The 27,128-nt window shown below is 40.7% G+C and overlaps 1 protein-coding gene across 2 annotated transcripts in view; it reads left to right on the top strand.

Annotated features, from left to right (window-relative positions):
- The window catches only part of cdh4 (cadherin 4, type 1, R-cadherin (retinal)), a 221,371-nt gene that overhangs the window by 124,885 nt on the left and 69,358 nt on the right, over window positions 1-27,128 (top strand). For both annotated transcript variants that reach the window (XM_061688683.1, XM_061688681.1), the window contains exons 3-4: window positions 14,540-14,766; window positions 25,507-25,689. In XM_061688683.1, coding sequence (XP_061544667.1) covers window positions 14,540-14,766; window positions 25,507-25,689 — 410 coding nt within the window. The remainder of the gene's footprint in view (window positions 1-14,539; window positions 14,767-25,506; window positions 25,690-27,128) is intronic.

The following is a 27,128-nucleotide window of genomic DNA, read 5'->3' as shown; positions in this document are numbered from 1 at the left end:
GCTTACAAGGCATAAACAGAAAAGTAAATTCCGTCTTGTTTCGTTCTCCATGTAGACTCTCACCACTGACTTCCTCTTTGGGGCTCAGTCAATTAATACATTTAAATTCATCGTGAAACAATTATACAGGTAACATAGTAAGACAAACTCTACTCATAACACCCTGACAAATAACGATAATTCAATTACTGTGATCGTCTCAAGGTCTGATTTGATTTGTGAAACCCATAAAACTAACTAACAGGGAATCTTCTTTTAAAGAATGTCATCAGTGGGTAGGGTACAGATTGCTCTTGGTTTGGTTCCTAATGTGGAGATGTGATTGTGACGCTGCCCAGATCAGGAGGAAATCCATTTGAGTCTCATCATTGTATTTTCTTTATCACCACTAACAGAAAAGGAATTAGTATTACTAGCATACGTTAAGATAGACTAATTGAATTTTTCGTACTTTTAACAAACTAAAGGTTAACGTCACATTACCCATGTATTCTTTCTTCGATTTTTCTCAATGGAGCCCTTGGTGGAAACGTTTGCCTTGAGCTAAATATTTGTCTGTAAATTGTTCATTGTGGAGAAACAACATAAGACCTTCTCTGTGTGTGTGTGTGTGTGTGTGTGTGTGTGTGTGTGTGTTTGTTTGTGTGTGTGTGTGCATGTGTGCTTTGCATGCATGCGTGTGCGTGTGTATTTTATGATGCTATAGTAGAGATATTTCCAAAACAGTCTACAGACTCTGGCAAATGTCTGTCCCTTCAATTTGCAATGGATAATAATGATCTTCCCTGCACAAAATGTCCCCACTATCTTTGTCATTCATTGAAATGTGGTGATGTAAGTGTTATACATATATCCCATCTGGTCTGGGAACTCCCTCAGATCTTAAATTACTTTGTTCATTCTGTCTCCACTCCAACCCCAATCCAGATAGGCTGCAGAACACAAGAATATTGTTGAGTGTGTGCGGATAAGCAAGAGTCTCCTTTTCTCTATGAAATGTGAATCTCTGGCTTGTTCATCTTTAGGAATGTTTTTACTTCAGTCAAGAGTGCTTGACTTCTCCTTTACTATATGCTAATTTTCAACCTGAAAAGGTAGCTTTTCGAGAACAGCAGAACCAACACAACAGAGAGTCCAGAGACAATCTCTCACTTTTATTTCTGCCAAAACCTTTGCTCATGAATAGATGAGTATTTAATGAGCACGTTTAGCCATTAGAGCAGAGAGAGTGGCGGAGTTGCTGAAGTAAATTTCAATATTCCTAGATCAGTGTTCTCTCCCCTGTTGCCATCATATTTTCATTACTTTCCTTTCCAATGATTTTTTTCATCTGTGAGTGACCACAGGATCAGTAAATGAGTAACAGCAAATGGGCATACGAGGTTCTGCATTTACATAAAAACACATAACAGATAAGATGTTTCTTTTGTTAAGATCCGCCAGAGATGGACTCATTCTTCCCATTTTCTCTCAATGTCTGGCTTAAGGTAGGAGTGAATAGAGCGAGTTTGAAGGGTTGACATAGTGAGTCAGAGCAAGGCGAGAAAAGTGTGAAGGAAAGTTTAAGCAGCTGCACTGACAGCGCTCTCCTGAAGTCTGACAAAGCTTTGTTGTGCATACAGGCTTTCGCCATGTTTTACTTATGTTGCCCAATGCGACGTACTCTAACTGCATTTATAAGGGGAGAAACTCGAGAGAAAAGGCTGCCATGTTGACAGATGGCCCTCACAATCAGAAAACGGCACCACCGAACATCTCTTGTGAGCTCATAGCTTGGTGTAGTGAGCCCTTGCAACTGATGCTCTAAACAATACATTCACATTTTATTTTTTATAATTCCCCTTGCCAGATATTTGTTTGGGTGTGAGGGGTTAACAAGCCCAGTGGAATGGGTTTGATTTGGGTTACTTGGTGCTGTAAACCTCATTCTGTCACTCCCATTTTCCTTCTGCTTCGCCTGCCTTGCTGCCATGCTGTCACTCCATCATGTCTACCTTTCTGTCTCCTGCCCACTTTCTTCCTCTCCATCTTCCCGCCTGGTGTCTCCCTCACAGACAGACTGTAGTTAAGAGAGAACATGAAAGATGAGCAAACACGTCACCTGTCACTGGTCTCATTTTCAGCTTTCTCCCCAATCTCAACTCTTTAAGCCATCCAAAATATTCTCCTTCCTGCTCACTCTCCAGATGACGCATTCTTTCCTTCATTCACTCAAACCAAGGAATAATTTGCAACTTTTCTGGCTTTTTGTCTGCTGTGGCGCTCTGAAGATTCTGTTGGCAGAGATGGAATCATAGTATTACAGAAGATAATGAAACCTTTTCTGTAATGACAGCAGTCTTGACATTTACAGCTTCGCTAATAGTCATTTAAAACACTTTGTCCTTACAACACAATGGAGGAAAATACCAATGTCAATCCATTATTTTGATGTGCATTCAGGTATACTTTTATAAGCATTTTATCAATCTGGTTTTGTCAATGTCTTTACAATAACCTGCCATAAAAAAGAAATTTCATTCATTTATGTCTGACAACTCTGTAGATTTCCTGCTGTGTGCAGCAATTTGCTTGTAAACCTAAAGAGTAACCATGCCAACATGGCAATTTTCTTTAATTTTTTTCACTGGGGGTTCTTTGCTTTGAACAGTTATGATGAGAAAAAAAAGCTTCTGAGTTGCGAGACTGAGTTCAGCATGCACAAAGCCAGAATCTCAAAATTTTCTTCTCAACCGAGAAATGATTTATTTAATTATTAACAGTCTTCATTGAATCACTTTCTCAGGCATCTTATTTCCAAGGCTTATTATATATAATGTCGCTTTTATACACATCTGTGATGTACAGTAAGTTAGCACTGCATACGAGGTAATGCCGCAAACATTGTGGCAGGTCTGGAATGACTGTACATCTGCACTGTCTAATGAGGTTCTCTCTGCTGTTGCCTTCATGAAGCTATTAATGAATATTTGACACCTTTATGGCAGATGCATATTTATTCATTTAGTGACCCAACGCAAACCCAGTCATGGGGCTTTTTTCTTCTTCTGTGTACTGCAAAGAGTTTAAATATTAATGTTTCTCATCAGTTAAAATGTGTGAATTTGAGAAAATATCAAATTTCCTGAGGTAGATATTTTAAAAATCCTTATTGAGGATTTTTATCTTACAAGTGAATCATCACAACGCTGTAATTAATAAGAACATGAATCAATAATTAAGGTCGAATGCAGTTTACCATTTCGAGCACTTTAGTTCTCCTATCTTTGTCACTCGTGTTACTCTCCACTTCAACTCCACAGCATCGTCTTCAGCTGCCACTGACAGCAGTGCTAATGCAACTGGCAAGTTTTAAAAGGATTTTTCCATGTCACCGTTAAAAAAGGTTGGAACCTTTGGTACTTTTGATATAAACTGTTTGTTTTCCACTCGCCTTCTCCTTTTCTCTGCTCCACTGGGATTACTCTGCTTCATTTTCCTCACAATCGGCCAACAAGTTTGTAAATTTGTTTTGTTGAACTCTACCCGAATCAGGTCTGTACATGCGGCGCAGTAATGAGATGGAATAGTCCATTACATGAGAAGGTAGGGGGAGAACTCGAAATGATCATGATAGATTAAAGATTTGTTTTTAGGCAGGTAAATTAAGAATAAAAGACTAATCATTGTTTTGAATTGAAGAAAAATTTATTCATCAGTTTTTATAAGACGTTTTTGGTCCTCTGGAAAGCTCGAGGCCCAAGGCAGATGCCTGTGTTTGCCTAATGGTATGTCCGCCCGCTTTATTGTTGCCGTTGGCCTTTGAAGTGGTGGAGAACTGCCCTGCATCATGCTGAGAGATGCGTTTGATAGATCATCTCTCTCATGTACAAATGTAGATAAATCAGGTAACCACATCTCAGTATGACAGCACATTTCTACATCATTGCACACTACCATTTTGACTATGTTTCATTCATATCTGACAATGTTAACTTGAACTGAACATTGGATTCTACTCAGTTATTTTTATACACCGTATTGTTTCTCTTTATATTGTGTTTGTTTACCCAATATTGTAGATGGTGACTGTACCTTCATATTTATTTCTTCATGCCAAATCTAAATGCACATTGTGAACATTTTGGAAAGACAAAACATTGATCAACGAATAAAGATCTGAGTGGATTAGTAGGACGAAGTTTTCCGAAAGACCTGTTTCAAAATGGGACAAACACAAGCTTCTGTGTCAAGCTGAAGCAGAAGACCCTGATAAACCGCAGCTTGTAACTGAAGCTTACTCTGCCAAAATCGCACACATCTACAAAAAAACCATAGAAGTGCTCAGTGAGTTAGCAATTTCAGTGCACCTGCCTGGCTCCAGAATGTTCATTCTCCAGTTTGTTGGGCTTTCTCCTTTGGGTTTCTAAGCAATTGTGATCCGAACAATGCTGACAAAGCCAAAGTGCTGTGCTCTTCATGCTCAGGAGCGACTGGATCAATGCTGTGCTATAACCATGGCCCTAAGGGGACAAGGCTACCATCATCCTTCATACTGCACTGGATGTCCTCATCTGCCTCTCTGTCACCAGTCTGCCAACAGCAAGGCAGAGATTTATGCACAGCAGACAGCTCAAGTCGAAGCATATGTTATGGGTTTGCAAGCTAGCGTATGACGCAAGTAGTGCTGCTGGCTTGCGAAAGCAGACTAAGCATAGGAAACGTCCACAGTTTGCACACTTACAAACTGATGCTGGCACGAATATGAGGCCCAGCTGTGAGTTGGCAGCCAAAAACGGCAATTAGTTTGCCGTTGTAAATACACCTCTCTCTGTGTTGAACCATAGTCCCACCCGCAGACTTTACTCCATTGATTTGCATGTTCAACAATACTTCCATCTAGCCATCCATTTTCCGAGCCGCTTATCCTCACAAGGGTCGTTTTCTGTAGAACACAACTATTGGCAGAGGCACGTTGGTTGCCTGCTGAGCACATCCAGCTCATAGTTCTGCGGTCATGCGTTCAAAATTGGGCTGCGTGGAGTTTGCATTTTCTCCCCGTGCCTCTGTGGGTTTTCTCCGGGTACTCCCGCTTCCTCCACATTCCAAAAACATGCATGGTAGGTTAATTTTAGACTCAAATCTTTCCATAGGTCTGAATGTGAGTCTGAATGCTTGTTTGTCTGTATGTGCCCTGTGATTGGCTAGCGGTCAGTTCCGGGTATACCCCGCCTCTCGGCCAAATTCAGCTGACCCTAGTGAAGATAAGCGGTGTAGAAAATGGAAAAATAAAAAGTACAGAGATCAGTTCCGCCATACAGGCTAAGCTCCTATCCTTTTTTTTTTGTCATCAGGTCTGTTGAAAATTCAAATTTAGCCGATATCCCAAGGTCCCTTTGTGAAACTTTAGAAGTGGTTTGCGACAATGACGTTGTACATTGTGCATGTGTAGCATGTCACAAGCGATGCAGTATGTTAATGCGTGTTGCTAATTCTTGTTCGTAATTTTAAACCATATTTAACGAAAAAAAAAAATATTTTAGCTGTTCTAGTTCTCCTGCTTATATGTTTATTTCACCTGTTGCTATTTTACTTTTGAGAATCAATGTTCCATTTATTTTCTATGGATTAATTTCACTTATCCTGTTCAGGGGAGCTGGAGTCTATCCTTGCTGACTTGGCACAAATGGTTGACTCTACACTGGACAGGTCGCCAGTCAATCATAGGGCACATCGAGAGAGTTAGCCCACATCCCTGAGTTAACCCACTCTTCTTGCACAGAAGTCAGGGCGGTGAACCATTCCACCATCAGTGACTAAGATTATTGTTGTATATTTCAAAGTGATTTAAAAAAAAAACAAATCATGACAATGGACCTTGCTGAAGCTGAGTCATTAATTTTATCTCCATCCCTTATGTGACAACATGTTAACTTATCCTCACCTTTTTACTCAGATGCCATGTTTCTTGATCGATTAATGACTGGTCACCAGGTATTTTATCACAAGGTCGTGAGTGATGCATTATCAGTTAATGAGAAATAGGGAAATGTCTGGTGTTTAAAGATGCAGGGAGGAGGCAAACACATATACACACAGACACACACACACATTATGAGACACTCTCATTTGACCTTTCCAAAGGTTTTTTTTTCTGGCCCATGGTGAGTTGTCCGGCAGTGATAAAAATAATGGTTTAGCTGCATTGCCCATAGGAGACCCACTGCCCATTCCCTCTCATAGTTGAGCAGAGAGCTGCTCGCTCCTCTCCTATTGTGTCTCCGTCATCGATAGCGGACAATGAGGCTTAGCCGTGCCCTCTGACGGGATTGGTATCTGCCGGCTTGAAGGAAGGATCACTGCAGATCTCTCTGATAACTGTCAAAAGGCGACTCTAAGAAATATATGAAAGGGTGAGAGCTAGACATCTGTTTACCTTTCATCCAGCTATTGAAACTACCCTCCTCGACCTGAAACATAAATCCTGTTCCTCAACACAGATCTTCATAAATGGTTTGTGGGACAGAAAAATAGCACATAGAGCCAAAATTAAGGCAGCCAAAGGTATAAAAAGGTCCATTTGAAAATCTTTCATCACTATTGCTGTGACCTTTCCATTTGAATGTACGTTGTTGGACTGTGGGCCACATAAAACACTTAAAGGACATGGAAATGGAAAATGTGGGGTCCAAATGTATTAGTCATGTCTTAACAAGTTTTCTTTGTTCGTTTTTCTTTTTTTTTTTTTTTTTTTTTTGACCTCAAAGCATATATCTGTTAAAATGAAATCAGATTTGTTGCTTAAAAGAGGATTGCACTCTGGAAGGCCCAGGTAGTCTTTATACTGAAGTGCCGCTAATTTCAAAGAGGACTGTGATTAATCAGATTACACATGATCATTTTTCGACAAGGTAGCAGGACCTGTCCTTTGAAACCCAATATAATGCATTTGCTCAAAATGACTTGCTGATTCATCACACTATTCTTATGTGAACTTCAATTACATTGTTTTCAATAATATTAATAGTTGATAATAAATCTAATAACCATATTTTCACCATAAGATTGTAGAAACAGAATACTTTGTTCCACGGTCAAACTATTGCCATCATTACATTTGAACTGCTACTACTACATACAGGACACTCAGTAGTTCAAATAAAATTGTTTACATCCAGAATTGGAGTTACGTCGCACTTTATAACATACAAGCATAAAAATGTAAAGTTAAATCCTGATTAAAACATGCGAATAATAAAACACACCAACTTTGATAACAAATGACAAATATGACAAAAATGTTACTTAACACATGCCATAGTTAGTGCAATGACATGTGATCCCCCCCAAAAAACAACAACAACAAACCACTCATGTTAGCTAAATGCAAACACCTCTGTATGAAAAGCCAAACGTGACTGATGACTGGCGACTCAAAACATTTGAGCAGGGTCATATATCACTCTGTGTACCTGAACCCAGTAATGGCCTTGATCTCTTCATCCATCCATTTTCTGTACCACTTTTCCTCACAAGGGTCGAGAGCGTGCTGGAGCCTATCCCAGTTAACTTCGGGGCCGAGGCGGGGTATACCCTGAACTGGTCGCCAGCCAATCGCAGGGCACATATAAACAAACAGCCATTCGCACTCACATTTATAACTACGGCCAATTTAAAGTCTTCAATTAACCTACCACGCATGTTTTGGGGATGTGGGAGGAAACCGGAGTACCCGGAGAAAACCCACGCAGGCACGGGGAGAACATGCATACTCCACACAGGCGGGGCCGGGAATCGAACCCCAGTCCTCAGAACTGTGAGGCAGATGTGCTAACCAGTCTTCCACCGCGCCGCCGTTGATCTCTTCTCAAGGATAAACAGATTAGTTGCGTCCCTTGTCTCAGGAGCCCAGGGAATAACTACCACGTACCCCAGGTGGTTTGACAGGGACTGGATTAGGGAGCAATGTATGAGAAAAACAAACATAACAAATGGGATCTGCCTGAAGTCTTAGCACTGGCTTTTTAAGTCATGATCTGGACTGGAGAAGACAAGATAAGATGTGTGTTTCACGTCATGATTATACTGACACCATATCGTCTCTGCCTCATTGCTCAGACTGCTGTTCTTATAAATTAATGCTAACGCCTTGTGCATTGAGTTGCATCCAGACTTAATAAAATGTTGATTCCTTGAAGATGAATGTTATTTATTCGAATTACCTAATTTCGATGCACTTAAACACATTTTAACACATTTTACCAAGCGCCTCAAACCTTAAAATAGTCTGTCAGGTATAATAATATATTTCTGCTCCTTCCTCTGTGGATATTTGTCATGCTAATTAGAGCAATTGTTGGGACTCAAACAAAGATGTTGAACACAGAAGCTAAACAATCACCAGGGAAGTATTCAAACACAATTATGCTAATAACATACATAGGGGGAGAAGATGGTGAGGAAAATGGTGTCAATCACAGACGAAGGCAGGTTCCACCACAAAGTGAGCGTGATGGAAAGTGGAACAAAATTCAATAGTTACCGTGTCCCTGGAGACGTCATCTCATTTAAGGATGACCTCTGTAGTAGTAAATAGTAAGAGCTGCTGCAATGCTCAACACATGACACACAATCTACATGTCACTCATCACCAAAAGTTCTCTCTCATTCTAATGGAAGGCACTGATGGCTTCTGCCAATTATTATAAAGTTAAAGTGTTATCTAAACTAAAAAGTTTGCTCCTCATATTAAACCATTTTCTTTTGCGTCCGTGTGAGACCTCCAAAAAAGTACTTACGTGAGAATAATGAGTTTTCATCACGGTAATTATATGGCTCAGTGAGAGGCACTGATATTACCCAGAAGCCCCTTTTGTTCCTTGATCCCAGCACAAAGTTCATTCGGCCCGAGTACTGTCCCACCACCTCGCCTTGGGCTACGTAAAATCATTACATTGTACAAGGAGATAACAGACATTGTGTAGACAGACATTGCCTTGAGGCTGTTTCCTCGCTTCACCTCTTTAAAAAAGAGATTGCTGTGATAAGCGTCGCTCCTTCTCTGCTTGTGCTAAATCGAATGGTAAGCCTGTAGGGCAAAGACCGTCCAAGGAGCGGGATCCAGTTAGAAAAAAAAACCAACCAAACAAAAAACAAAAAAAACAACAATACAACACTATTTGTATAGTCTTCTATATTTCAAAAGGAACGTTTCTTATTATCATGTTTTTTTTCTTATTATCATGTGGCTAGTGGATCAATGGGGATTGATTGGGAGGCAGATTTTACGTCCTTGGCGTGGGTTGATGCTGATATGACACTCAGCCAAAAGGCATACAAACTAGATTTCAAGGGGAGTGTGTGGTCATTGAAGTTCAGAAATGTGTGAACCTATTGGTGTTCAATATTGGTTATGAATTGTTACCAGACAGTATTTATACTGTATATATGAAGAAGTTGGCGACACGGTGTACGACTGGTTAGCACATCTGCCTCACAGTTCTGAGGACCGGGGTTTAAAGCCTGGCCCCGCCTGTATGGAGTTAGCATCTTCTCCCCTGTGCCTGCCTGGGTTTTCTCTGGGTACTCAGGTTTCCTCCCACATCCAAAAAGCATGTGTGGTAGTTTTATTGAAGACTCCAAATTTCCCGTAGGTATGAATGTTTGTTTCTATGTGCCCTGGGATTGGCTGGCGACCAGTTCAGGGTGTACCCCGCCTCCTGCCCGATGACAGCTGGGATAGGCTCCAGCACGCCCGCGACCCTAGTGAGGAGAAGCGGGTCAGAAAATGGATGGATGGATGGATGGATGAATGTGAGTGCGAATGATTGTTTGTTTATATGTGCCTGCTTTCCACCTCTCCTTCGTCTTCAACCCACAGTAGCTGAATTTCCACCGGCTGAATTTTTGTGCCATGTAACAACGTATTCTTACTACGCTGCACAAACTAGTTCATTGTGAGTCGTTCGTACCCTTGCAACGTTGTATGTGGATAACATCATAAACCAAGGAACCCATGTAATGGTGTGCACAGAAAAATATATATAAATATATATAAATCCAATACTATAAAAATCACCCTTCTGTGCATTTGGCCCACACAACATCATCTGGTTTCATGCACCTACGCCTTGCTCCTGATGGCAGGGGCATCTTCTTTCACAGATGTTCTACCTGCTGAAGAAGGGAGGTGATAAATGGAAAAAAAGAAGGCAATGAGAGGATGCCATGTGTGTGTGGGCCGATGTTGGCCGCACAGACACGACAAGAGAAGTGTCAATGTGACAAAGGTCTTATTCAACCCTGGAAGTGAACAAGCAGTTTAAAGAGAGAAATGTGTGCTGATGGTAGCTGACAGCACTTTCTCCACAAATTTCGTAAAGCATAGCAAATGTATTTATATTGTGAATTTTATAAGTAACTCAATGTGCTTTACATGTACCTACCTTCAGGTTTTGTTTTTTTTTAAACAGTGGCATGCAACTTAAGTTAATTAATATAAGCTGTCCATTGGGAGTATGGTTGTGAAATTTGATAATAGGTGGGTAGGCTTGTCATTGACTTAAATATGTGTGAACAGGCCAAAAAAAAAAGATGGTTTTCCAGAATAGTTGTCCTCTACACTCTTTAGTGAATTATGTCAGCTAAGGCTGCAGCTTTTTAGTGTATTGGTCCATTTTGTGGGAAGATGACTGTGCTGCTGTCAATCACAACTCCAGCATGGCAGCAACACTGATATTTGTACATTTGTATGCCACAGATGCTTTGTATTGGTTTGACGTGTGAGTGTAGTAGTACCGAACCAGAGCAAAAGTTTACCAGCCACAATTGTGAATTTAAATAAATAAATATATATATATATATATATATATATATATATATATATATATATATATATATATATATATATATATATATATATATATATAAAATAACCAAAGAATTTCGTGCAAAGAGCACAACCTGAGACGTGATATCGGCCAGCTCGGGGCGCTGGAATGTAAAAATCTTTTACGCCCAGACTGGAAAGGTTTCATTAATCAGAAAATGCATGAATGAAACAAATTTACATATCAACTTAACTTTCCTATCTATTTAGAAATATTTTTTATTTTATTAGTTTTGTCTTAAAGGAAAGTATTATGGTGACCATCGCCCTAGTGCCCTCGATTGACCATCCACCACGGTCAATAAATCAATACTCTCGAGTGAGTGATTCTATAAAAATCAACTCTTCACCTTTCATGCTTCATTAGCATAATCTTCATCCAAATATAATACAGTTTGGGTGCTTTTCAGGTGAAAGGATGAAGAGGATCAACAGAAGTTCAAATTGAAGTCAACTTTGTTTATGTGTATAGAGTCTAGAATGTGATATTTTTTTTACCATTTAGTTGCATGAGAGGCCATTCTAATGCAGTGTGTACTACAAACTGTATGGATGATAATATGTCTTGTTTGATTAAGGCGAATTTTTGACTACAGCTCTAATTGTGGATTTTTTTTCGTTTTTTTCGATTATCCATTTATTGTATACCCAGTTGTTGTTTTATTCATTGTTGTCACCTTTTTATTGAAAGACAAACCAATGGGTATTCAGTCTATGGTTGCAGGAATTTGTTGGGGGTAAGGGGGGGCAAGGCCAAGATTGACTGCCATGGTAGAAGGTCACTGCAGATGATCCACAAACAGGAAAAGACAAAGTGCAAAAGCATGACTTCCTATAGTTATAGTTGGTGGTTGGCCGTCATACTGCAGCAGCACGGCTACTCAGTTTAAGCCCCCTCCGCAATGTGGTAGCCGCTCTGTTGGCCACCATGTTTTCTGCTATGTCTCGAGCCGAGTAACCAACCGGAATGACAACACCATCAGCAGCCCGTCAACCAGTGTTGTGGATGGTACGATACACCAACACAAAGAGAAACACATGAATATGTTCATAAAAGTGCTCACAATGGTATCCAACATCTGAATACACAGATACTGTTTTATGGTAAATTGTTTGTGCAGAAGGGATGTTTCGGAACCAAAAGCACCCTAAACATTAAAAATTGTCCCTATGCTCTGCTGATGTTGTCATAAAATATTCATTTTTTAAATTTTTTGGTCCCCTAGTTGGACCTAATCACAGGAAGGCGTCATATTCAAATTGTATTTCTAACTGACTTATGAACATAGCTGTGATGACCTAAACACTGCTGATGAGCACGATATAAATTGTGAAGACAAGAAATGAAAAACAGTCAGGCTCTGTAACTTAATTGAAAATGCATCATAACTCAGAGGATGGGTATACTGTAATAGTTTTCTGTTCCAGCCCGAAACTATTCTATTTTACATTAGGAACATGCATGGCAGCAAGCCAATCAACAACTGGAAACGATTGATTTCCCTGACACGTTTCTTGACATTTGTGCCATTACTTTTATATATTAGTTACTGTATGTAGCTTTTATTTGATCAAATTATCTACTCCAACCACACATTCTCACACTGCTCCATCAAAATTTGCACATCTCCTCCTGTCCCAAAAAGCATGAAAAGCAAAGGATTTCTTAATATTTCGGCACAAGAACATGACTAAAATCAGGGTCAGGCACTCAAACCCTTCCTCAAAAACAGAGGTCTGGTTGCTTCTTTAATAATCAAAAGCATACAGTGCTGCAAATGTTTTATGAACCGAATTTAAGTTTGTGTGAGCCAACTGGTACACAACACATATTACACACCAGTGATTTTAAACAGACCATTGGAGACCTTGCTGTTGTTATTGAAGAATTAACACTAAAAATAAACTCTCTGCTCCAGCTCAGCTTCTTAAACTCAGTGTTCTCTGAACTAACTCCAATGCGCATCGCCGCACACACACACACACACACAAACACGCACACACACAGGAACATAAACACACATGAAGAAGTGGCACGTGTCACTGTTCCAGCTGCACCACAAGAGACCTGTCTGAGTGACAACAATTAGCCAGCTCAGTTCAAGCAAATTGAATGCATTTACATAATGCATGCCTGCCATCACTATTAATCTGTGGCCAATTTTAAGCAGGTCTTTATCTTTGTCACAACCTGTTGTTAAATCACCTCCCGCCTTTGTGTGTGGCATAAAGCCAAGTGATAATTTTGCACAAAGCCTTTCACTCCCATAAGGACATTGTTCAATGGTGTGGGTTGTTTTAATGAAAATATGGATGGCATTTGCCAACAAAGACAGATGCACACATTGTTGATGCCATGTTTACCTCCATCTCATTTCGCGTGCAATTACTCAGATGGTGAACTCAAGCGGCGTCATTTGTTTGATGCTAAGCTGAAACGGCGGAGAAGATTCTGCTTTATTAGCCTGTTGTTTGGGAGCGACTTTTGACAGGATGCTGAGCAATAAATTAAATAGATGGCTTGATAAAAAGATGGCTGTGTATAATTCTTCAGACTGGATTTTTGAAAAATCACTCTGCCATTGCTCATAACTGTAGCTCCATTGCCTGGGTGATTTATGAAATCAATTTGTCTTTTTATCTGCAGCCAGAGTTTGAGATATGATCACAACACATGCGTTTCAACTTGGTGTTTGTGTGTCAAAACAGGGCCAACATGCTGAAAACACCCATCATTTATTCTAGGCACGCATGCCATTGCACCATGCTGTGAGTCATGGGATGATGATGCATTTAGTATTAATAAAATTTGGCACTAGGATGAAACTGTTGTGTCTGTCTGATGCTGACAGTTTGTTCTGTGTATGGGGTGCTGTAATGGCATATTTATGTCAGCTGTCACGAGAATATCTGGACTGAAGCACTCATCATCTCTCATGTTTCAGTATGTTTACAATATTTATGAAACATTTACTCATGCACTGTATGGACAGAATGGGAAACTATGTAATCGATCAGGGAATAGGCTAGATCCCTCAGTCCCCATGAAATCTTATTCTTAATTTTACTAAGAGATTTTGAACAATTCTATGCTTGCAGTTTAGAACTGTTTGAGGAAGGCCCCTTTCTCTTCCAATATGACTATGCCCCAGTCCATAAAGGTATGCTTGGATAATTTTGGTGTGAACCAACTTGCACAGAGGTGGGAGGCCCGGGGGAAGCAAATGAACAGTAATTATTAAACCAGACCAACAATGCATTCTTAATTTGACAATTTTTGGAATAGTCATAGTCAATGAAAAGTGTAAAGAGGAATGCCCATACACACCAAAAAAAAAACATCCCATATGCCTCTTCATGCTTTCCCTGGAGAAGCTGAGAGAAATTCTGTTTTGACATTGCTATCTGTCGAGTTTGGAAAGAAGAATGATACCACAGAGAATTAGGCTCCCCTGTGAATCTGGTTCACAAAAAGATAAGCAGTTCATTTTGCCAGAGATGTCAAAGTGAGGAATCAGAAGTGACAGCAAAAGGGATGAGATATTTCAAGATATATTTTGATGGGTGCAGGTTAATCTTAAAATATGTCAAGGATTTGCCAAACCCTCATGAAGTAAATCTCACTTTGATGTTCTGTAATTCTGTAACCTCTTTCTTTCTGTTTCTCTGCAGTGAAGTTTGAAGACTGCCAGCACAGCAGAGAGGTGGGGTTTGTTAGTAGCGACCCCAACTTCAGTGTGAGGCCTGATGGGGCCGTGTATGCTGAGCAGGAGTTTGGAAACCTTTCGGAACCCGTCCAATTCATGGTGACTGCCCAGGAGCTCTTTGACCCACACATCTGGGAGACCACTGTTAAGCTCGCACCAGCTGGACATCCCCACCCTTTACCCCTGACAAAGGTACCCAGATATTGTTTGGCTGTTGACATCCTTTACAGACAAGTAACCATATCTGCTAACTCTACACCTAAATTTGAAGCAGTGTAACAACATTAACACACCTTAATTGATATACTGATATAAAGGAACTGTATTGGTACAGTATATGCTACCATCACAGAGTGATGATAATTACAAAGAGACCAAAAAAATATATATATCTTCTAGGATTGAAATGTTAATTTTCCAATTTTGAGAAGATGAAAGGATCTCTTTCCAAAGGTTCTTAAGTCCCATTTCCATGCCAGCATTTTATTGAGCAGAATAATGCTCGCGAGATAAGTTGTGACTAGTAAAGATCTTGGATGTGGATGGAGCTGTAACTCCCCATGGCTAACATCGTCCATCCATCCATTCATCCGTTTTCAACACTGCTTATCCTCACTAGGGTCACTGGTATGCTGGAGCCTATCCCATCTGCGGGCGGGAGGCGGGGTAGACCCTGAACTGGTTGCCAGCCAATCGCAGGGCACATATAAAGAAACAGCCATTCGCAGTCACTTTCATACCTATGGGCAATTTAGAGTCGTCAATTAACCTACCATGCATGCTTTTGGGATGTGGGAGGAAACCGGAGTACCTGGAGAAATCCCACGCAGGCACGGGGAGAACATCCAAACTCCACACAGGCGAGCCTGGATTTGAACCCGGGTCCTCTGAACTGTGAGGCGTATTTGCTAACCAGTCGCTCTCCGTGTTTCCAGGGCTAACATCATATTGTTGTTATTGGAAACTAATGTAGTCAAGACTGGATTAACAACAATTGGTTTGATGGCTCAGTAGTGCGTCTCTGCTTTTGGCAGATGTGCGAAGATCAACAGGCAAATCAGTGCAGCGTCAGAGGTTAGAGTTCAGGTGAGCAGAGGACAGAAGAGGTAGAGGGGGCAGAGCGGGTAGAGAGTTCAGATTCCTGACAGCCTGATGAATACAACTGTCTTTGAATCGGCTAGTCCTGGCCCACAGACTCCACAGTCTCCTGCCTGATGGCGGCCGACTTTCGAGGCTGTGTGACGGATGGGTGGCATCCCCCGCTATGCGGAGGGCTTTGGGGGTGAAGCGGGTGCTGCAAATGTCCTGCAGCGAGGGAAGAGAGGTTCTGATAATCTCCTCAGCTGCCGTCACTATGCGATGGAGAGTCTTGCGGCCGGATGCGGTGCAGGCTCCGTACCACACAGTGATGCAGTTGGTCAAGATGCTCTTTATGGTCCCTCTGTAGAAGGAGCACATGATGGGGCTCTGGCTCTTCCCAGCTTGGGCAGGAAGTAGAGACGCTCATGAGCTTTCTTGGCCAGTGATGAGGTGTTGCTGGTCCAGGAGAGGTCTTTGGTGATGTGCACTCCCAGGAACTTGGTGCTGTGCACCCGCTCCACCACAGCACTGTTGATGTTCATGGGAGCATGCTGGGACTGCACTCTCCTGAAGTCCACAACAATCTCCTTCGTTTTTTCCACATTCAGGGAGAGATTGTTGTCCATGCACCACCCGGCCAGGCGGCTCACCTCACTCCTGTAGTCTGTCTCGTCCCCATTGCTGATGAGACCCACCACAGTTGTGTCATCTGCAAACATGATGAAGAGGTTGGAGCTGTATATCAGTGTGCAGTCATAGTTCAGCAGGGTGAAGAGGAGGGGGCTCAACACACAACCTTGAGGGGCTCCCGTGTTCAGAGTAATGGTGCTGGATGTGTTGCTGCTGACCCGTACTGCCTGCGGTCTCCCTGTCAGAAAGTCCAGCAGCCAGTTGCACATCGAAGTGTTGAACACCAGCTGGTCCAGTTTGTACATCAGTTGTTTCGGGATGATGGTATTGAATGCTGAGCTGAAGTTTATGAACAGCATTCTGACATATGAGTCCTTAGAGTCCAGGCGTGTGAGGGCAGAGTGGAGGGCGGTTGAGACGGCATCATCGGTTGACAGGTTGGACCGATATGCAAACTGGAAGTCGTCCAATGGCGGGTGGGGAGGACTTGACGTGGTGCATGACTAGCCGCTCGAAGCACTTCATCAGGATGGGAGTGAGCGCTACTGGGCGGTGGCTGGTGGCTGCTTTGAAGCACGTGGGGACAACACCCTGACTCAAGGAGGTGTTTAAGATGTTCGTGAAGACAGTTGTGTGTTCAGCTGCACAGTCCCTCAGAACACAACCAGGTATGTTGTCTTTTCGTGTGTTGATCCTATTGAGAGATATTTTCACGCTGTCCCGGGTCAGTGTCAGCGCTTGGTCACCAGGAGGGGATGGAGTCTTGTGTGCAGGGGTGCTGTTGTGTGCCTCAAAGCGAGCAAAGAGGTCATTCAGCTCATTTAGCAGGGAGGTGGAGCTGTCACAGTTATGTGGTGAGGGACCTTCAGTAGTCTTTAGACCTCCCCCGACAGCCATGGCTTCTGATTGACACGGACAGTGATGGACTTAGTAGTGGTGACATCATCCATGTACTTGCTGATGTAGGCAGTAACAGTCTCTGTGTACTCCTGAAGGTCTGTAATGGACCTGTAGGTGGCAGCCTCGTCCACCACAGACATCGTCCAGTCTGTGGTGGCAAATCAGTCTTTAAGTGCCTCAAGGGACCCTTCTGGCCACACTCATACCTGTTTCCTAACTGGTTGGGAAACTTTAACTAGTAGTCTGTAAACTGGCATTAGCATAAGAGTGAGATGGTCTGAGGTGCTGAGATGGGGGAGGGGAAGGGCCTTAGGGTCAGCATTCTTAAAGGCCCCAGCTAGGATGAAGAAAGCATCTGGGTGGGCCGTTAGCTGTTCACTGATATGATGGTATAGTTCATCTACCGCCTCACTCCTGTTATTGCTGGAGTTTGGAGGAACTAGGAACTAGGAACTACTTACAATATTCATCCTACTGTACAGAGGTCATCACTCATTTGCGACGAAAGAGGAATTGATAAACGGAATCGTCAGGCAAGCAATGAAGCAATTCCTAGGAATTGAATGTTTTCAAAAAGACATGGTTTTCGAATCCCACCTATTACCATTATAAACTCATGACCTTTTCATACGTTTCCTTTTTATAGTAAGAGAGCTTCCCTGCAATGACCTCACGTCCCAATCCTCTGGCATCATGTGCTTTATCATTTTCACTTATTTATTGTGAATATCTTGTAATTTTAGAGAAGACACTGTATTTAGGACATTACTTGCTACTATTTCTGCTACAAAATGGAAACATCACAGAATAAAAGCCCAAAAAAAGGCTAAAAGATAACAGGCTAGATAGTGCATTTTGTTAAGTGCAGTGAGATATGATGCCAATTACATGCTAGATTTATCTCTCATAAGAGCTTTCTTGTTGCTATCTTGAAATGGCATTCATTTTCTTTTAATAACACTTGTTCACCTGTTTCAGTAAAAGAAAATAGCTCACCTGAATTGTTCATTTTCCAGTTTTTAATGCTACATCTTTGGCCTGTGAGTCTTCCTGCTATGTTTATGCACTAACGCTATCACACCCCACACAGGTCGGGCTTCTCATTGAGTGCGCTCCAACCCATACTGATTTTATGGCACGGTGGCTCGCTTTCTCCACCAGCTTCTAGCCTATTAGTAATGCATCAGCGGATCTGAAATCCACTGGTTCCCAGAACAGGTTTTAGTGCTTATTTGATTTGCATTTTTAACGCATTCTGTTCAAGATTGTCTCACCTGTTCAAGGCAGATTACAAATGGAGCTGGTAAGTGGGAGAAGCGTTGGACCCTTAGGTTCATATGTAGTGCTAAATAGCTGCACTTTTGAAATTCAGGCTTGATAATGCATACAGCCTGCATCAGAAAGCTCAATTGGCATAAACTGGTGGTAGTCCATGTGTTTTTAAAGTACAACTACTTAATTTAGCATTGTTTTTATTCACTACAGTTTCTTTTATAAGTGCATCTCTTGCGGGGATGTTCTCACTGAGGACTTTTACTATGATCTCCCTTATCATACACATCAGGAAGGGGAAATTACACTACAACGCAGAAGACAAAAAATATCTATCAAAAGACCCAGATCAAATATTGCACTTTGCACAACATGAGCAGTGAGCTCATGGGGTATTGTTCTCCTTGTTTGTCAGACTGAAAACTTCCAGATGTCAGCTCCACAGCTTGAGGGGCTTCAAGCCTGTAGAGTGTCCCACGCAATGTGCAGCATACCTGGGAACAGAGAGCTGCCAGCTGGCCCTGTCCGCCTCTGGCTTTTTTAAACCCGTGGTACAGAAGGGGGACACTAACTGGCACTATGACATGCACGCACAACCACACACGAGCACACTCAAATGTGTATGCATACTAGTAGGCCCACACGTTGTGTACGAGTGGACAAAAACACTTGCACACACAATTATGCATAAATAAACATGACTGGAGACTCAATAGTTTTCCATTCTGAAATAACAAACAAGCATTTTGACTGAGCAAGCCCTAACATCCACCTCACTTGCTGGAATCCCATGGGGAGAATCAACAGCCTAAGACCTCCCTCACATTCACAAGCACACTAACTAATATACCTTCTTGTGTGTACATCTTTGACTGAGCAATCTCTCATCTTCGCTTTTCTTTTGGCATTACTCTATTTCTAAACCAATGCTGTGACCAAACCAGTCAGAAACAAATACATTATTGTCAGGCCTCAGTCAGCATCAGCAAGCTAAGTGGCGTAGACAGCAACTGGTCATGCATGGTATGTTTCTATTGATAGTAAGAAGCAAGATAAAGGCCTAATCATAGTGTTAGGATGGTCATAGGAGGGAGAAAGAATTGTATATGTACTTGGTATTGTTAAGAGTCCATATTTTTTGCTATAACAGACAGACTCTATGTCTCACACTTTTTTAATGACTCATGACTTATTAGACTGTTTAATATGTTTGTAGTCCCTGTTTGCTTAAATAACAGGATGACAAAGTCTGACAGGATAATTTTTTCCTGGGATGGGAGAAGCCAATGGTAGTCAAATAGACCACAGTCCATGTTTAGTGACGATAATGAGGGGTGAATTATGAATGGTTAAAAGAGAAACTCAGAGAAGTATTCTTTGAACGACCACTGCTTTTGCTGTATGGTTGTTCTTCACTCTTGCAAGAATATTCAATCATCATTATTTTATCCCTGTCTCCTAGATATGAAGTAATTTTAATTAACAAAAGTGTAGCCAAGAAAACACACTCACACGAAGAGAATAATTCTACCTGCCGTACCTCCACAATAATTGCACGTGTTGTGAATGAGTGAAGTTGGAAAGAAAGTTATCTTATCAGAGAAACACATCTTGTCTCCTGTTGTCGTCTTAGCATTCACCCTGCTCTCCCTACATAATGCTACCGTCCATCTTAAATTAAAGGGCTAGACAGCAACACTTTTTTTAAATCATCAGTAAGAACGTCAACATTACTCGCACTCTGTTTGCTGTTGTTGACAAGCTCACAACCCCCCCTCCCGCCCGAATCAGATAGCTCCAGAACTACTAATAGCAGATAAATGAAATGAATTTGCTTAATTTAGTGAAAAAATACAATCCATCTGGTTAAATATTAGCACAAATCAGCAAAATGATAAAATGGTACTACTTCTGAAGCCACCCAGGAAAAACTCTATTACCATATCTGAATTTGATACAATTGACCAAAAAACTGTAGAGAAAACGGTTCAGCAGCTGAAACCATCAACGAGCTGTTTTGACTCAATACCATCTGACTTTTTCAAAGCTATTGCGAAGTCTGTGCTAGCTGATTTGCAGCAAATAATCAATTGCTGACTTCAGTCAGGCGAGTTTCCTAAAGCACTTAAAGTAGCAACCATTAAGCGTTTGCTAAAAAAAAAAAAATAGAGCGCTGGACGGTTCCATGTTAGCAAGCTATAGACCCATCTCAAATATCCCTTTCATAGCCAAGATTGTTGAGAAAGTTATTTTTAATGAACTCAGTAATTTCTTGAACTTTAATGGACTTTTTGACAAATTTCAATCAGGGTTCCAAACTCATCACAGAACAGAATCTGCTCTTATCAAAGTGCTAAATACTATAAGGTTGAATACTGACTTGGGAAAGGTGTCAATTCTGGTCTTGTTGGACCTCAGTGCGGCTTTTGATACGGTAGATCATAATATGCTGCTGAACAGGTTGGAAACGTGGGTAGGCCTAAATGGAACAGTCCTTAAATGGTTCAGGTCCTACCTGGAGGAAACCAGTAACCATTGGAAGTGTTCAGTCTCATCGAATGGCAATGAACTATGGGGTCCCTCAAGGGTCAGTTGTTGGACCCCTCCTGTTCAGCCTGTATATGCTACCCTTGGGTCAAATTCTTTAGAACTTTAATTTTGATTTTCATAGCTATGCAGATGACACAGTTATATCTAGCAGTGTCCCAGATGACTACAGTTCAATTGAGGTTTTGTGTCACTGTCTAAAACAGATAAATATCTGGATGAGCCAAAATTGTCTTGAATTAAACCACAACATAACTGAGATAATTGTTTTTGACAATAAAGAAAAGAGAATTGCTGTTAGTAAATACCTGGAGTCACTCCCTTTAAAAACCAAAGACCAAGTCCGAGACATTGGTGTTCTGACAGATTCCGACCTGACTTTCAACAGTCATATCAAATCAATTACTAAAACTGCCTTTTACCATCTAAATGCATGTGTCAAGCAGACCAGGAGCAGCTCATCCATGCTTTTATCTCAAGTAGACTTGACTATTGTAATGGTCTTCTGACTGGACTCCCTAAAAAGAGCATTAAACAGCTGCAGCTCATTCAGAATGCTGCGCCTCGGGTTCTGACTAGAACAAAAAGGTCAGAGCATATTACTCCAATTCTAAAGTCTTTACACTGGCTTCCAGTCAGCTATATAATATATTTTAAAGTTCTGCTACTGGTCTATAAATCACTAAATGGTTTAGGTCCTGAATACATGAAAGAAATGCAAATGGCATATAAACCCAGTCGGGCTCTGAGATGGACAGACTCAGGTCAAATAGTGGAGCACAGAGTCCAAAGCAAACATGGTGAAGCAGCCTTGAGCTATTATGCTGCACACAATGGAATAAGTTGCCAACAGAAGTGACGTCAGCCCCAGGTGTGCATGTTTTTAAGTCCACGTTAAAAACTCTTCTTTTTCCCCATGCTTTTTAGACCATTTCCACTTTTAAATTATATTTCTTGCACTATATGCTGTTTTAATTGTATTTTTATTTTATTTAATTTTTTCTCTTTGTTTGAAATGTTTATAAGCAATTTTTTTCTTTGTTTTTCAATGCTTTTAATCATATAAAGCACATTGAGTTACCTTGTGTATGAAATGCGCTATATAAATAAATTTGCTTTGCTTTAATCCAATCGCCTGACTGTCCAGAGAGTTGGCCTACAATGACCCTCCGTCCCATTCCTCTGAACTCTAAATGTCTGAGGTATTACAGTAGTTTTTAACATATTCTGTATTTGCTCAGGTGGCATAACGCCCGGCTTTCTCAAGGATAAAGCATGTGTACATTGACTGTGTGCGTACATTGGCACGTGCTCATGAATGATGTTCATGTGTGACTGTGGTGGGTGTGTCCTGTTGGGATTAGCTGAAGGATTTCTCCTGTGATTCAGGTGACAACCTCTCTGCCAGGCTATGTGTGTGTGTGTGTGTGTGTGTGTGTGCGTGTGTGTCTGTGTGTGCGTGCATGCTTGTGTGTGTTATAAAAGAGACAACAATATGATTAGGTGGATTACAGCAATAAAACCGTTTTACAAGGAGAAACATAATAGATGATAAAAAAAAAAAAAACATGTTCCCATCATTCCAAACATTTCAACAGATGAGAACACAATCTTTTGCCAGAGGTTGCAGTCTGACACAAAGAGAGCAGCTCCAGCAAATATTTTGTTGCATTTTCTTGCTTCAGGGCGTTGCATATTGTTGCTGTATGTTGCTGAAAATCTATCCATATAATTTATGTAAAATTTTGCATAGAAGAGAATAGGTTAGAATAGAATACAATAAAATACAATAGAATACAATAGAATACAATAGAATACAATAGAACAGCTTAGAATATTTTGCCTTTGCAAGGCACTTCACCGTACAGTACAATGAAATTAGGTGTGCAGTTAGATGTATTTTTTTACATTGAAAAAAATGTAAAATAAATAAATAGGAATTTGAAGAAAAATATGCAAGGAGTATGCAAATTTATACACGTTTATGTGAGCGGGTGTGCTGAATTCACTGAAACCAGGCCTTGCTCAACTGTCAATCAAGTACCACAATCTTTATTCTGCCTCCACATCCCTATATGTTTGAGACACGAAAATATATCTGCTGAAAGCCTGCAGTGGCTGGAATATTTTCCACTGAGTCATTGCAGCGCTTTCCATGTCCTGACGAGAGGCGCTAACCAACAACTAGCTCGTGAGCTAACAGGCTCTGCGAGGTCAGATGGGCGGCGAACTTGTCCATTGATGCTTGGTTTTGTGTCAGTGTATGTTCAGTGTTGGGAAAGTACGTTTTCTATGCAAACTAGTTCAAAGTTCAATTCACCGTTCATAAAATGAACTACTTCAGTTCATAGTTCACAATTCAAAATTTTGAACTTTCACCATTCCCCAAATTAACTCGTTCATCGTTCTTTTTTTTTCAATATGTTGCTGATAGGCTATTACCCTCAGAATACTGGCATTTCATTTCCCTATTGTTGCCATCCATGCAGTCCACACTAGTAGCCAGCTGAAGCTTTCACCCTACAATCTCAAAAACATGAGGTAAAACATGTTACTTGAATAGTCTTTTTTTAAAATGAGGAATTAAAGCAAAAACAGGACTTTTGTCCTTAAAGTGCAAACAAAAACACGCAACACAGTATGACAGCAACGAGGGTGACAGGACCTTGATAGCTTTGCATTCCTTGCAGCTTTGGCTACTATATTAACAAAATATTTTATTTGATCTATTCTTATATTAGAAAACAAAATAAATTCCATATTATGACCATGTGATCGTACATATTTTTAACTAAAGCATTTTGATACAAATAATTTTCTTAGTAATCAATTTTTACAATTACATACTACATTACAAAAGAACCACCAAAGAACACATTCACTCCTATTTATGCAGTGCCCCTGAACGCACCTCACATTCTCACGCAGCTGCAACGTGCCTGCCATGAATGGCGGCCGTAGCCGCACTGAATTGGTTGCCAAACACAGTCTTTATCCCTCAACATATAAAGGCTCGTAGAACGTATATAGTGGGACTCTTGAATGAAAATGAACGTAGAAAGTATTAATTATAACTAAGTCAAACTGAAAGGGTGAAAAATCGATTAATGCTCTATCATCAGAATTCAGTACTGTATTGTTCTCAGTCTTTCCACATAATTTCAGCAGTGATCTTCAAACATGTATCATTTATTTAGAAGCAAATATCTGAATTCGCTTTACAAGGTCTTGAAGGGTATAGTGCAAACAAATTAAAGTCACAGCAGCAAGGAGCAGTTCTATAATGTCTCGTGTGTGTAGTGAGCAATTTTGTACTTTGTATCGTGATACAGTACATGTACAAGTTTGCTGGAGTACCATCATATGTGCAGTATATTCCTACAGGGACGTTTGGCATCGTTTTCCAAATTGTTTGTCTGTATATGTAGATTGGTTGTGTAGTATGCAGTTACCATGGGTTAATCCTGCAACACAGAGCCACTTGGAGAGCTGCAACATAAAAAGTTACAAAACAAAGTTGAGCCCCGATCGTGGAAGTCGTAGGAGGAGAAGGAAAATATTGGCAAATGTAATTTCGTATGATGTGACAATTTGTTTTTTGGTAATGAGAGTAAAAATCATCTGCACACATAAAGTACATAACGCATTGTTTTAAACATTTACATATACATTGATGCATATCAACCCAGGGTTCAAGCCTTGTTGGGATGCCACATTTTTAGGGACAGAAATGAATAGATAATTATTAGATTACAGTACATTTACAGTATATTGTCCTGTTGGAAGTTAAAGTATACTGTACATCAGAAACGGGCTGTCAATACTCTAACTCCAAATGCATACACACGACCATAGTGAGGATAAGAAAATGGTAGAAAATTGCGAATGGAAAATGAAATTGTAATTTTATTCAATCACAAACACACAACACACTGATTAACAGTAAACTATTCCACAAAGTTAAGTGCTTTTAACCACTTTTTGGGAAAAATGAGAAAAAGTTAGACTGTACAGCCATTAAGCCAAGTACAAGCAACACAACTGCAATTCCATATCCTATCCTAACTCCCGTTGTTATTCAATTATTATTTAATCAATTTCCATTTTATCTGATGATACCCTGACAGGAAAATGTCAAATTGTTGACTGGATTTTGCAGTGACGCAGAAGACAAAGCTGTCGAGATAATGTTGTCAGTTTGAAAAATCTTTGGTTGCAGAGGAATGCTGAAAAAGCACAGCACCTTAAACACCCACCGTGGCTGGTTTAGCTGTGTTGCCAGGGGCCTCATAAAATGGGACGCACTGGGATTTAAACATGCTTTGTTTCTCTAATAAATAAGTGTAGGTGTTTGCTTGACACCTGCAATTGTTGCGAACTGGGTAAAGCATTTCAAATGAATTTCCCAACTTTCTTGCAAAAATCACACTCTTTAAAAGGGGAAAATGTGTAGTATTCAATGAATCATTTTGCATGACGTGATGTTTGTTTTTTTCTCTCCAGGTCGACATTGAAGAAATGCTATCAAGAGTGTTGGACTCCCAACCCCGAGTCATCAAGTTTCCCCGAAAACATCAGAGAAGCTCCTATGGTAATGGGCTGAGGCGACAGAAGAGAGACTGGGTCATTCCACCCATTAATGTACCTGAGAACTCCCGAGGCCCCTTTCCTCATATGCTTGTCAGAGTGAGTATCATTCCAGCAAACACCTGTAATCAAAGTAAAATTATAAATAACTTCCAGGAAACAAATGTAATCCAATATCCCAAGGGACTGACTTCATAATATCATTAAATGCCTCCTTAGTCCATGCAATGAAATCCCAGTCAGGACGATAAAATCATTGCGCTTATCACAGATTTTTTTTGCCAGAAAACATATTATAATATTCCCCTTTTCATATAGTCAGAGAAGAACAGAAGAACAAAAAAAGCAAGCCATGCTTAGTCTCAGAGGAATAGATCAATGGTTTACGCAAAAGCTTTTTACCTCTGCGCCTGAAGTCAATGTAGTATTTTTCACATATCAGTACACCTCTTATAACAGAGCATTGACATTAATTATTGCAGTTATCAAAACGCCTACATACTCCCAAGTGTACAGAGCCAAAACTCACTTGAAATTAGTTTTTGTTTTTTTCAAAGGATGTCTGCTTTCTTTGCATGAAGTCCCCATTGAACTTATCGCTTCTTGTGATAAAGCAAGGAAATCATCTTACACATTTGGACTCTGATACTGACATATGCAGTGTTATATTGCTAACATTCACTTTAAACATGGCAAAAAAGCCAAACACAATTTAACCGTTTTAACATTGTAATATAAGATTGTGTTTTGGTTTTTGGGTAGAAAAGAAAGGTCGGCGTCACAGCAGTCTAGCAGTGTCAGTGTCTCACTGTTGGTGCAGGTTAGAGGCGATTGCCTATACTTTGGAGAGACGCAGTTTTGGTGACAGAGATGTTGTTACTTTTTTACAGTATTTGTAAGCTGATGCTGATGATGATAATGCTCAAATAAGAAAAGTTTCTTTGGAAGCCACACTGCTACTGCTCTGTATGCTCCTTACTGGCCGTCTCTTATCAGTCACCCACACAGACATGCGGCTTTTCTGCTGGCATTTCTAACACACACACACACATACACACACACACACACACACATAGACACAAAGTCCCTTACGCCCATTTGTACAGCAAGGCTTACATTGCCGCATTACAGAAATCGCCTTTCCCAAGCGTGTTGGCATGAGGGCAGATTTTCCACTAAAGCTTGACAACACTCACTCGAACAAAACACACATAAGAAGGAGTGAAGAAGAGAGAGAAGAAACCAGACTGTGCTGCCCTCACAGAGAAATTGGAACTCCTTAATTCCCTTTCTCATCTCGAGCATAAGATGTTGAAGTTGAATAAACCCCCACTGGCTTCATTTTGGGGTTTCTATTTTTACTTCCATGCAGGGACTGGATGAGCAACTGGACGAAAAGACAATTTTATGAAGAGCTCGATAGTACTGTAGATTAGGGTTGGCCCTTGGTAATCGAGAATCGATTGGAACCGGGACTAACATTCCGGTTTTCCTGGAATCGTTCAAATAAGGACAAATATGTGTTTCTCAGTTTCGAT

The sequence above is a fragment of the Phycodurus eques genome, chromosome 10 (genome assembly GCF_024500275.1).
Source record: "Phycodurus eques isolate BA_2022a chromosome 10, UOR_Pequ_1.1, whole genome shotgun sequence".
Lineage (NCBI taxonomy): Eukaryota > Metazoa > Chordata > Actinopteri > Syngnathiformes > Syngnathidae > Phycodurus > Phycodurus eques.
This window is presented reverse-complemented; position numbering and strand designations above follow the sequence as displayed.